This window comes from Strix aluco, chromosome Z, assembly GCF_031877795.1.
Source record: "Strix aluco isolate bStrAlu1 chromosome Z, bStrAlu1.hap1, whole genome shotgun sequence".
Taxonomy (NCBI): Eukaryota; Metazoa; Chordata; class Aves; order Strigiformes; family Strigidae; genus Strix; species Strix aluco.
In genome coordinates, this window is record NC_133971.1 from 31905582 (window position 1) to 31919007 (window position 13426).

A 13426-nucleotide genomic window follows, 5' to 3' on the forward strand; every position below is an offset into this window, starting at 1 on the left:
AGAGCACTCAATTTATTCAGAGAATCTAGAAAAAAAAAAAAAAAAAGGAAAATCTGCACTGCTAAGGGAGGAGGGCAAGACAGAGGAGTGTGGAAGAGAGGTATACACATTAATGCTTTACAGCTTTCCTTAGTGTAACACACAACCGCTTTTTTAATCTCTAATTTGCATCCTTCAATATCGTTCTTTTATTTCATTTAGATTAAACTCATTCATTTGTGTGACAAATATGTTACCAACACTGTTCCATGCACTGCCAGTGTGTATAATCCTTTTTAATATATATTATGTGCATGGTGGCTGAATGATGGGACTGACTTTCTTTCTCTAGTCTGGTTTAGGTGAAGTGAGATTCAGGTGATGACATTTCATATGAAACCAACAAAGTGTGAAAGGTTATAAGTGAAAGAGCTTCTCTTTTCCTGCAGCTTCCTTTTAGGCAAACAAATGAATAATGAATTCACTCTAATATCTTCATTTGATGTACTGAGCTGTAAAATATGTACATTCTCAAAGCTGAAGTTACTCAGACATCTAACACATGCTAATGAACCAACTTTGTTTCTGCAGATGTAATTAAAATCCCCATCTTTATCTAGGCAGTCCAGGTTAAAAAAGGCTGATATCAAGCTGCAGGACTACATAATGAAAAAAGCAAGCTAAACAGAAATGATGACATGGAGATGGAAAGTAGATGAAGTCCCAGAGAGAAATGATCTTGCCTTGCAGCAGGAATAATGATCAGGCTGCCAAGACACAAAAGCAATCAAAAAGGAATCAAAGGAAAAATAGAAACAAAATTAGTGAAGATCTTCGTCTCTAATGGTATGTAACAGTGTTTGTATTTTATGTTTGAAATTTCACTTGGTCTCTTGCTATAAGGATATGCTATATAAAAATGACAGCATGAGAAAAAAATAACAATGAAATGTTGTCATCATATTTTCTTGCACAGCAATTCTCACTGCTGCCTCATCATCAATACCATTAATTACATTACATACAGCTACCATATTGGGAGAAGAGGTAACGGGAATGCCATATTCACAGATCTGAAGACTGTAAGATTGGAGCTGAATTATGTGCTGGATAGCTGGTCTCTAATACTCTGCTTTGAGTGCATCAAACTCACTTGACCTATGAACACAGAATGAGCTAAATTATGCACAAAAAAATACACAAAAATAAGCATTGAATGCACAGACAGACCAGTGACTAGATTGTCTGGTCTCTCATCACATTCAGGGAATGTATTGCTGATGAATGCTAATCACTTCTGGAGGCATTTACTATTCTGATCAGTGGTGTTTAGGGTGCAGTCAGCAAAGGCTAGAGTTAGCTTAAAACTCTGCTAAGCAGTTATTGGAGAAAATGAGTAGAATTTCATTTAGTTACATCAAAACATCTTTCTAGACAGTGGCTGTCTGTGGCCTGCAGTATTAAGATAAACTCTCAAGTATTTAAGCACACCTGCAATGGGCTGCTTATTTGGATCAGATTTTTTCTTTGCACTGATGCTATTCAGCAGCCACTTTATTATATAAGAAGTAATCAGTGAAGAAATGGGCAAAATTCCATTTGCTTAATTCCAAACAACTGACAGTGCCTAAACTAAACAAGGCCTGAAGACTCAAGGTAAAATGAGAATTTCTGGTAAAGTTACTCTCTGCTATGTACTAATTGCCATCAGGTACATACACATAGTGGTGTTAATGTACGTTGAATTCACATGTGGAAAGAATGCTATACATTGCTTGAACTGCAAAAAAACTATTTTTAAAAGGTGATGAAATGGTAAAAGAATAAATATATATGTACTTCAATAAGCCTCCAGCAAGGAATGACTGTTGCCAAGAGGTTCAACAAGTTATGTAATCATTGCAATTATATGTATCCAAGCACGTGAAAAAACCATCAGTGGCAACACAGTACAGCATTAGGGTTTATGGTGCATTCCCCCCTGTTCCAAGCAAAACCATTTTCTTTTTGAAATGGAGCTCCATCCATGAGCTGAAATATCAACTATTATCCAGTTACTTCCATAAGATACTTTTTACTGATTTAAAAGCTTTTCTGGATGATAAATCTCCTCTCTTCCTCCCTAGTCTCTTTTTGAACTGTTCTTGATCCTCTGTACTTATGGCATTTTTTACCACATGTTGCACATCACCTTAGCTACCTTAGCTTTTTGTATCACTAAGGGCCTTTAACCTGCAATCCTGCAGCTGGCCTCCCATTTCCAGCTCGCTACCCCTCACACAAGCTCCCAGGACAGCATACTCCAGCATGCCCCTGGCAGTATTTTTCTCATGACACTCTTGTTTGTTATTAATCTCTGGATTTAAACATGCAATCACTGATCCTGTTGTTATGGCAGGTTCCCAAGGGAAGTGATTGGGATGTTAGATATTAGAATCACCCCTTCCTTCTCCCCTTCCCTGATTTCTACATTAGTTTGTACCTTCTGGTTTATACTACAGGACTCATTAATGAGCTTGCAGAAAGCTCAGCAATGAACCAGCCGTGTACCATGTTCCCCAGTCAACACATACTCCCAGCAACGATAACAGCATCATAAGCGGGAACAATACATGAGGAGTTTGAGTATGTCCTGACATGAAATACAGAGTTACTGTGGGAAAAGTATGATGGGGGAAGCACCTGATCTACTGGAGAGGGTGCTGAGGGCTGGACACTCATTTCTCTTTCTGATTGGCCACTGAGAAGGGTTTTTCCCTTTACTTTTTCTTACCATCTTTCTCTTTTTTTTCCTTTCTCTGCCCCCTTCCCCCAAATAACATCCATCATTAGGATTCATGAATGACATTAAATACTGACCTGCCAGCAAGTCCTCAGGCAAAACACAGTGGCCTGTTACTACCTTTTCCGTTAGTTTCCTTATTATATAACAAAAAAGTACTATTAATTTTGATTTCCCTTCACATATAGCATATCTTTTACTATAGCACTTCTATTATTCAAATAGTATCCTTACGTTTTAGTACTTTACTTTCCTAATTTTACTTTGCCCTGTAAAATTGAATTTGAAATATCACAGATAATTTTGAATTCTATTACTGCATATACTGTTGTAGAGTTTCCTAGCACCCAGCATGTGCTAAAAAGAATGCAAATCCTCACTGATCTTAAGTACTGTTTAATCTATACCATATAAAACTTACAAAATTGAATGCTTTTGACATACATTAACTTCCTCATAACAAGATGATACAATCATATTCTTGACACTAAAGAGGAAGTAACATTTTCAATCACCTCCTAATATTTGCAGTATGATTGAAACGGCAGAGAAAAAAAAAATCACTGCAGATCAAAAGATTTCAAGCTTTTCAGAGTATAAAAAGACCTACAAAATAAACTGCGTGACTTGGTAATTTCATTTCCTATACAAATGATTTTCATAGTATGGAAACTTTTAACTGGTGGCAACCTAAAAAATATCAGTTCTTGTGCATGTACAGGAGGCAGACGAACATATGTGAAAGAAACAAAAATCTGATGTAAGTGATTAACTCAGGCACAATGTTATTAAGACTGTATATGCTTCCTTACCCTGGACCTCTCCTCTAGTTTCGTCATCATGACGACAGTTGCACCCCGTTGCTCCCACATCATTCTCCAGAAGTCACCAAAGGTTTCTGGCAATGCCCCTTGTGTTGCTATATAAGCATTCTGCTTTCTGTATCCATCTATGTAGTTGGCATTGATATAGTCACTGCCTGGTATGCCTGCAAAGAGAGAAGAGTGAAAACACAGGGCAGCATTTTTCTACTGTTCTATTGTACAAGGGCTAAAAAAATCCTGTGACACAGCTGGATCAGTGAATCTTAGCTTGCTGCATGCCACGTAGTACATGGGTACTTGCAAGTGAGTGTATGCCATTTGTGGAGCCAAAGGGTATGACGGTCTCTCTGGGAATAACCATTCTTGTGAAACAAAGGACTCAGTCTGATAAGGAAGTATAAAAGAAGCCTGAAAATCTGTAGCAGATGGAGAGACCTGGTAGTGGAAACAGCAGCATTTAAAATCTGGTCTAACAGTGCCTCCAGCGACCCACCAGTATGGCAGCCTCTGCCTGGGCCAGACAGGGAAGCCTCTCCATCAGATGTCCTGAGTAGGCTCCATTTAACACTCTTCACTGAGCGCATTGAATTTCTTTTAAATATAGAAGAAGGGTTAATATTGTCAGACAATATTACTGCTACATTCATTTTTCCCATTAAATGGGAAGCTAACTATGAGCTTTATTTTAACAAAACACATTATGTAAGTCACGTTTAAGAAACTGCATGAAATAAAGACCTCTGCAAGTCTGAATAAAAATTAAATACATGAAAAGGAGGTGGAATACAAGACCTGTGGGCACATTGGACCTGCATTGTCAACTGCTGAGGTTCAGGTATTTTGGATATGTCTTACAAGGGACACTGGGTGTGTCTATAAGACACATGTCCACACTTTGAGTCACATGAAGTGAGACAGCTTCTAACTGGAATATATTTAACTGAGGGTATGCAATGCCATGTCTGTACTGAGAGCTGGACCATAACACGCTGCCTGCCAAAGTCGAAGGGGAGTATTGGCTGTAGTGAAGATCATGTTATTAGTCTGGACTAATAAGGCAGCCACGCTCACAAAAAAAGGGTAAATATGGACATACAGGTCTGAGTCCTGTCCCTCCTGGATTCAGCAGTGCAGTATGCAGGTTTTAACTCAGACTATGTGCATGTTGGAATACAAAGCATGACAGGCACCAGTTTTGATGTCATTGCTATTTTTTAACTGATGACTTGAAGAAGAGAAGATAGTCATGTGAGATCTCAGTGCTGGTGGCATTGTTCCTCACATTACTGCAGTGTCGAACATGGAATTGTTCCCTACAAGAGTTAGCTGAAATTTGGAACTGTGCATCATAATAAAGTGTTACAGAAGGTTTGTTAAAGTAATTAACAGAAGTTACTTCTTTGAGCAGAAATGAATGATTTATGTTTACATAGCCAATCTGCCATGCCCAAGTCTACAACTGCAGGATATGGTACAGGTTCCACAAACTGTTTCAAAAGAGAGTCAAGGTTACACAAACTCCCTGTCTTATTCTAAGGCTGTGACTATTTTCACTCCACAAAACAACAGAGTTGAATTCCTTTGGCTGTGAAACATAATAAATTATCGAATATGTTTAAAGAAATGTTTCTCAAGCTTTCTGTCAGAAACTGAACCTCCAATCTGTTCTAATGTATTATCTCCTGCTGGTGACACCAAACCAGGAATTATCAGGGCTGCACACTCCCATCTTTCATGACAACCAGTGGCATATATCTGAAAGTGTCTTCCAAAATAATCTGAATTTGAATAGAAAGCAGAGGTACCTCTTTAACACTTCTTTCTGTTTGTTTGTTTTTAGCTGCAATTTGAAGAGTTTCTCTACTCATTCTGGTTAAGCTTGGTCTTTCATTCCACTACTTTCTTAGTGATGAACAAACCCACTGATTAACTGTGACACAAATTAAGACCCAATAAAATCTTGAAACGATTCAGATTACGGGTTACTGCAGCTGTAGTCTGGCATAAAATTTTGCCTTCAGGCTTAATAGATTTTATTGTTTTATATGTTCAAATTATATTTAAACACAAATTTTAATTTTATTTTACTTTCTGTACAATTAAAGGAAAAATCCGACAAAATATTTCAGGGAAGGAAAGAGTTTGCAACTTCAAGGGCACTAGAGAGGAAGCAAATGGCACTCCTCAGGCAGGATGCATGGATGGACATAGGAGGACTGGTTGACTGATTAGAACTGATTGATAGTCTCTTCTGGGAGAAAAAAAAAGTAAAAAACCTGTAAAACCTGCATAGTCTATAGCTGAAAAGCATGATCTCTCTCCATGAAAAGCAGAAATTGGAGTTAAAAAGCCTCACTCTTTTAGACTTGAAACTTTTTTACATGACACTTCTTACTGTGGATGTTAGAATTAATGACTTAGAAAATACAACTTCCAGGCACAACACTGTATTTTCTTCCTTTATCAAGATAATAAAATATTTTTGCACAAAACAGATGAGAAAGAAAAATGAAGTCAACAGGAGAAATCTACACCAACTGGGCATTATTACCAAAGGAACTGAGAAAGCTGTTAAGAAATGTTTTCTGCATAAATTAGAATTATATTACGAGGCCTGGTATCATACTTTGAAGTACATGTTATAAATAAAAGCCTGAGGAAAAAATGAAAAAGAAAAACAACACTTTGTAAAGTGGTTAAATGATCTCCTGGGAAAGCTGTGTGAAAATTTAGCATCAGAACTATTGCAAACTGTGCACTAAAGAATGATCTTTACAAATTTTATCAGACAATCCTAGTACCTGATGTAAAAAAATCCAGAATGTCTAAAATTGTAAATACTCTTTCTACTTACTAATTTGTACTACATTTATTGATAAATCATATTAAAGTAAATAACTTCTAAACTAAATAAATTCTAATTCTTTAAATTAGAATGAAGATTCAAGATTATACCTTCCTTGGTCACAGATGCAAGTAAGAAAGAATTCAGATTAACAATTACTGATATTCACAATGACTATTTCTTCCCAGCTAGGTTTTCACTCTATTTCTCCACTTGCCTTTTATCAAAAGGACACAAAAAAAATCTCTATGTTCTTTAGCCAGAAAAATCCTTTTACAAGGCATCTCAGCCTCATGGCGCAAGAACAGGATGTTGCTGGGACATGGACAGGAAAGTCCATTTAACACAGGACCTGAGCAGTTGTTAGTGACTTAACTAATGCAGTTCTGGGAACAACCAGGTGCTGCTCCATCACTCCACTGCAAGAAGACTTTCATCAAGGGTTTATCTCTAGCATAATACAGTACTCTATAGGGTTATATCTCTGCTGAGATCAAAAGAACAATAGGATTCACAATGCTCAGCTCCATTGTTTCTCTCACCCACAGTATCCATTAGGTGTTTTCTTTGTTCTCCATCCATTCTCATAGCCCCTTCAAATATCATACCTATATCTCACAAAGTCTCTTTTTATCACTGTTTTCATGCATGACCTCAGTTTCCCATCCTGTTCCAAAGTCCTTTTGTATTCTGTAATACCATTTTCCCACTATCACTTTTTGTCTCACACTTTGCCACACCAGTTTTTGCTTCATCAGCACAAAGCATAAATGTAAAACCCTCTAGGAAGGTGCCTTATCATAAGAGGCCTAATAAAGTGTGTGCAGTTTAAAAATAACATATACAAAACCTGAACATCTGTAAATATCTACACTGACCAAGCAGAAACAGTTATCAAAGGCAAATAAATCTAAATATTATAATGCTACTTTTTGCAATGACTTTTCTGACCATAACCTCATTCTGAGCTGAGAAAGCTGAACAATTCTCTGTCAAAGTCTAATAGTGCAAGAACAATCAAATGACAACTAGTTTGACTGCAGTACAATGAAATCCCGCAAACCTTTGTTAGCTGCCATAGCTTGAAGGCAACATACCCACAAGCACAGCAGCAATTGCCATCATTTCTTAAATTTGGGTTTAATAGTTAAGATAGGTCAGCTGTTCTGTAAAAAGATGGGTCGAGATGGGGACAAAGCAACCAAATTATGCCTTCAATAACATTGATACGAACCTTAAATCACTCTATCGGCATCGGTAGGGTTTACTGAAGATTTAGGATGGCATACCTGAAGTGTGAATTTAGAGTAATCCTGCAGTGTAACCTGACTTTTACAACTTTCATGAAGGCAGAGACATAGTTTCTCCACAAAAAGTCAGCTAAAGACTAAACTTCCAGATCATAATTCTACCATGACTATTTTCTAGTAGCCTTTTAAACTATGGTGATGAATGACCAGAGTCTGCAAACTCCTTATTCTGCCAGACAGGAATTGAGCACAATGGGGGGAAGAATCAGATGAGTAGTTGAGCATAAAAGACATTCCATTTTCAAATATCTCAAGAGAATAAAGCAGTCAAGATTTTACAGAGTAAGAATGAATGAACAATGAAACAAAATTAGCCAATGCCACAAAGTGCAGAAGATTAAAAAAAATGAACTCTATAGCTCCCAATTTATGCTGAGACTGTATTTATGAACTGCGATGACAGTACAGCTTGCTGCAACATCAACTCAGATCCATAAAGCTAATAACATAGACCTCAGCATTATTCACTTGATTTCCTGAAGACAGTTATAATCTTAAATAGCTTTAATTAGACTTCACATTTTATTCACAAACCGAAATCAAATAATGAAATTATTTCAAGCCTTTACAAAGGCTAAGTACTAAACAGTCTTTCTATTTACAAAAAATTAAATCATAAACCTTTGTTTCTGTGCTGTTTCCCTATGAGATGTGCTGTTAGTCATAAAAAAGAGTGTGAAGTAATAGGACTAAATTCTGTCATGCTTGTAAACAAGCTGGAAAAATGAAATTATGAACTCAAAATACTGATGAAGCTGTACTGTTGTTTTAAATCAATGACTGATGTTTTGAACTACGTCAGAGCAAAAATGAACTAAGGCAGCTACTAGTGCCAGTAACAACTGTTTATGTGGAAGTTTTTGTATCAGAAAACCTATATAGTTAAGAGACTATCAAACTCAAATGGTCTAAGCACAAATCCGTACTATAATATCTCACTGAAAAATGAAGCAGCACAAGACCAATGAAGATATTGCAGTAATATACACTGGTAAAATGAAAGCTTTTGATGAAAGTGAAATGTTGAATTACAGAGAATTATGGAACGAAGGCAAAGTCAAAAAGGGGTGGGCAGAAGATGCAGAATTAAGCAGGACAAAGAAAGGAATTCTGTAGAGGACAGAAGACAAATATTTGAAAGTAAAAGAAAAAGGCAAGAAAAATCAAAAAAGATGACATGTAGGGATGGAAACTAAGAACTAGCAGCTGTAGAAGATCTGCAGGCAAGATGAGTAACCTGAAAGGTGAGTAGCAGAAAAACAGGCTAGGAAACAGGAGATGCTCTGTTAAGAAAAAGAAAGAAAGCTTGGATTTATTTTGTTTTGTTTTGTTTTAAAAGTTGGATAGTAATAAGCAAGGGTACAGAATAGAAAGTTCAGTGCAGTTCCTTAGAGACAGATAACAGCACTGTGCCAGCACACTGGCCACAATACATTGAGATAGCAGTATGTTGCATGACAGTGCAAAGCAGATATTGAAATCCAGCGTGAAGTCATCATACTGTGATTACTTTACAGCTGTTTGAAACTCGATTTAGTGAGTCTCCAACTCTTTAAGAGTAACATCAACGTTATCTATCAATGGAGTCTTTTTTGGATAGAAATATTCATTTATACCTCTACATGGTGCATTAAGAGGGCCAATGAGTGCCTCTACTAATACGAAACAAAATGATTTCTGATTTGATAATTCCTGTAAAAAACAGTTTCAATATGAGCGTGCACAGGAAATTGTGAGGTGCCAAATCTTCATTACCCTTTCAAGAACAAAGTCACTGGATGTTTTGCTGAAGGTTTCCCCAGTGGACAGTGTGGGTATGTATACAGGAAAAAGTCAGAATTGTTCTGAGCTGATTTCAAGAGTATCAAGAATGACAGTTACAATTGTAACAGCATAAGCAGATCCATAGGTCAAAATTATACTCCTACAACTTGTCTTAGCATTGCTGTTAAGACAGCTACCATGAAGTGTACTCTATGAAGTCTACTTCTAGAAACTTCTACACAATGAAGCCTACTTCACTGATCTTTCTGTACCCTGACCTCATCACTGAAATACTTTTATTGTTTTTAAGGCTGCTTGTGGGGGGAAGGGGCATAAAATTACTCATATATTGTTAGCAGAATGCAACACAAATGCAATGTGAGAGAGTGCAAATAATTTGTATAGTCCATTACTGTTCAGTAGATGTTCAAGAATTTATACTGACCAGAATATTTTCTAAATCTAAAGATGATGGCCTACACACTCAATGATAAATTATCAAATTTATCAAATGGTTATCAAATAAGAAAGTTAGCAGTTTCCTGCCTTTTTCTTTCTTGACCATATATATTACAGTCAGAGACTTCTAGTTTTAGCAGCATTTTAAAGCCACTAAATTTCCCATCAAACACAAGTTACACTGCTGAAACATGATAGATATTTTTTTTTTTTTTAAATCACTAGCATTATGCAAATCCGTGCCACCTATGGCAGACTTTTAGCCTTGGATGTCTCTTAAAAGAACTGGCAAGACTTTTTAAAATGCAGAATGTCTAATCACTTTTTTCCCAATATTTTATTTACTCAGAGGTCTAAGATCACAGGCCTAGGTTTTTTTTAACTTGATCTATTTCTCTTTTAATCAGTAAATTCTGTCCTCAAATCCATTTAGATGCATACAATAAACTTTACTATATTATAACATTCTTTCAGTATACTGTAAAATTGCAACTGTTCCTCTCAGAAACATCCAAGGACAGCACAACATGAGTGATGAGATTTCAAGAACATGGGAACAAAATTTTGCAAAGTAGTATTTTCTTTCAGGTGGAAATTCACATTACCACAACTAATCTGAGTTTTCCTTCCAAAGGAACTTATAATGCAATAAAATTTAAACAGTGGTGAGTTTAATAATGTAAAAACTATTTCTTGCAAAGTGAGCAATTATGCTCTGGAACTCCATGATGTATGCAATTACAGAGGCCAAGAAACTAGTTGGTATTCAAAACCAGGTTTGAACATGAGTAACGAGTTATAAAAGGTACTAAAATAAACACTCTGAAAGCATTAGTAAGCCTTGTGTTTCAGGGCTAATGCAATTTTTAACAACTTGATATTATCAATGGGTGGAAAGAAGTAATTTCAAATCTCTACTACATGCTTCTTAAGACTTTCTAGGAATCACTTCATATTGGCTACTGTCAGAGATGGGCAACTGAACAAAACCGGCCTCACGCCCCATTCTAGAGTAGGAATCACATCATTCCACATTTGTGCAACACCATCAAGAAGCAAAGTGACCATCAGTGTAGGATTACAGTTTGGCAGATGCTCAGTTTCTAGTTCATATATATTCGTTCTTAATCAGGGACCAAGTGTATAGGTGTATAATAGAGCTCTTCATCTTAGAAAGAGCATAATTATTATTCAAACCTCACTGATAATATTAGTCATCTTATGGCCACCAAAGAATTGCAGACAATCCAACCAAATATTCTCCATAAAGCTGTAACAAAATGTAATGTAGTCCAAATTTAGGTCCTGCTCAACTTGTATAGTAACATAGGTAAAGGACAATTTTTTTAAAAACACTATTCAAAGTACTGATTTCCCGGGTAGCATGAAAACAAATGCAGGTGTCAACTAATTAAAATGCTAGGCAGACTGCATATTTTCACTGTAGGAATATTTACTTAAAACTTGAAAGAGAAGCACTTATTACCAAATGCACTTATTACCAAATGCTAAGACCAATGTATTAAACTTATGAAGGTACACACATGAAATTTCAGAAACACAATAATGTAAAATCCCAGAGTGAAAAAAATTGAAAGGATAATTAAATACTAATTTATTACTGTTTTCAAGACAATTTATCATACGATAAAAGGGAATTTAATGTTTGATTTATATTGCTTTTTCAACATAAATTGAAGACTGAGAAAATACTTAAAATTATGCAAATCACCAAATGGGTCAAAAACCCATTTGTGATTCTACATCTAACACTGATATTTTAAAAGGCTATACTAGTTTTCTTTGTTTAGGGTCACTGACTATTACAGGGTTAGAAATTTCACGTTATTTTTTATTTAAAAAAGGGAATCAGACATTACAGTTTATTTGTATGTTATCCCTGCTCTTTAAAATACTCTGTCCTTTCCGACAATGTAGATTTTTTAATATTTTTACTCTCTATTACTTTAAAAAGTAGTGTATAATGTACTGTGTGATTTGATACTTTTAGTTACTTTGACTAATGTTTTCTGTTTTGCCTCTTAAATTTTCTTCCCATTCTCTGAATATGGTAATTTTCTTTAAGGGGACCAAATTTCATTGGTCATTTACATGAACGGGATTCTGGCAGAACTTTTTAAGCTCAGATGCCTGCATGTAAATTAAAAAATAAATTTCTTTGAAATTGGATTTTTTCCTCTCCTTCTTCCCCCCTTACACTTTTTCAAAACAAAATTCTGTGAAAATCTTTCTTTCAAATAGAATTATTTCTGAGTTAAATATTTTGTTCCAAAGAACTTTACACAACAGTTCAGAACAGCTGTCCAATCACTGTTCCTGGCCTTTCCTGACCATGTTCTTAGTTCTTTTGTCTGGAGCAGTGATAGAGAAAGGGATATTTGTCTTGAATTACTTCACATATAATGCTAATTAAAATACTCTTTCTTCAGTTTTGAGACGGGTAGTTCTACTGTTTAGTGGCAGCTTTCTATACAGCTATATTCTTCCACAAGGCAATGTGAAAAATTTTAAGTTAGAAAAAAATTTTGTCAAAACTGCTATAGGAACCTCAGAGGTGGAACAAACATAAGCAGATTATCATATGCAAATTCAAGGCAAACAGTTATATTTTCTAATAAATTTCAGAAGCTCTTATCTGTGTTATCAAAGCCCAAAGTATGCAGCTGCAATAAATAAGGGAAGATCTAAACTTCAGTAAGTGAGATTGCCTTTTTCTTCACCAAGCAGCTAACATTAAAATTGATTACATCTATAAATATTGTCCCTCCTGTATTCAGTGTCTTCAGGTCTGGAGTAGCCAAAGATAAGAAGCTGTTTCTAACTATAAATTTAAACACCTTGCAATTTAACTTGTAGCATGTTAGGACTGAAATTATGACCTTGAATACAGTTCCCTATGTCTTATGTATCATATGTAAGCCCTGTCAGACTTACTAAAGGCAAATTTTATTTTAATTTAAATTGTTTCACTTAAATTTATAACTTATTATATCCTGGCCATCATTAATATCTGTCAACAATATAGAATAAAACAAAAATCTATCTTCATCCCAGGAAGGAGGTTAATGGTAAGGAAGAACTGATAAGAAAAGAAACCCTCTGAGTGAAAACCAGTGCTTCCTATTGCTTTAGGACTTGTAAAAGAGACAGAATACCCAGGGCTGATCACCTTGAACAGTTTGCTTAAGTTAAAACTAAAATGTTCAAGTTTTTGGAAAACTTTTGACAAAGAAAGATATAATGAAGAGCTCTCATTATACCCCTCTGCCAATATTCTGGCAGTGAAATATGGAGGTTCCAACACTGTCTGCATGTGGGCATTTGTTTAAACACTCTTGTTTAACACTCAGATTGTAAATGTAAAAAGAAAAAAAGTGAATTTTTAATAGAGTTCTCAAAATTCTCCCTGAGAACATAAAGTTGAACTGATTTTTTTTTTTTT

At 35.6% G+C, this 13426-nt stretch overlaps 1 protein-coding gene across 2 annotated transcripts in view; it reads right to left on the bottom strand.

The window, feature by feature from the left end:
• Positions 1-13426, bottom strand: part of PTPRD (protein tyrosine phosphatase receptor type D) — a 384170-nt gene that overhangs the window by 47982 nt on the left and 322762 nt on the right. For both annotated transcript variants that reach the window (XM_074812018.1, XM_074812017.1), the window contains one exon: positions 3574-3749. In XM_074812018.1, the coding sequence (XP_074668119.1) occupies positions 3574-3749 (176 nt within the window). The remainder of the gene's footprint in view (positions 1-3573; positions 3750-13426) is intronic.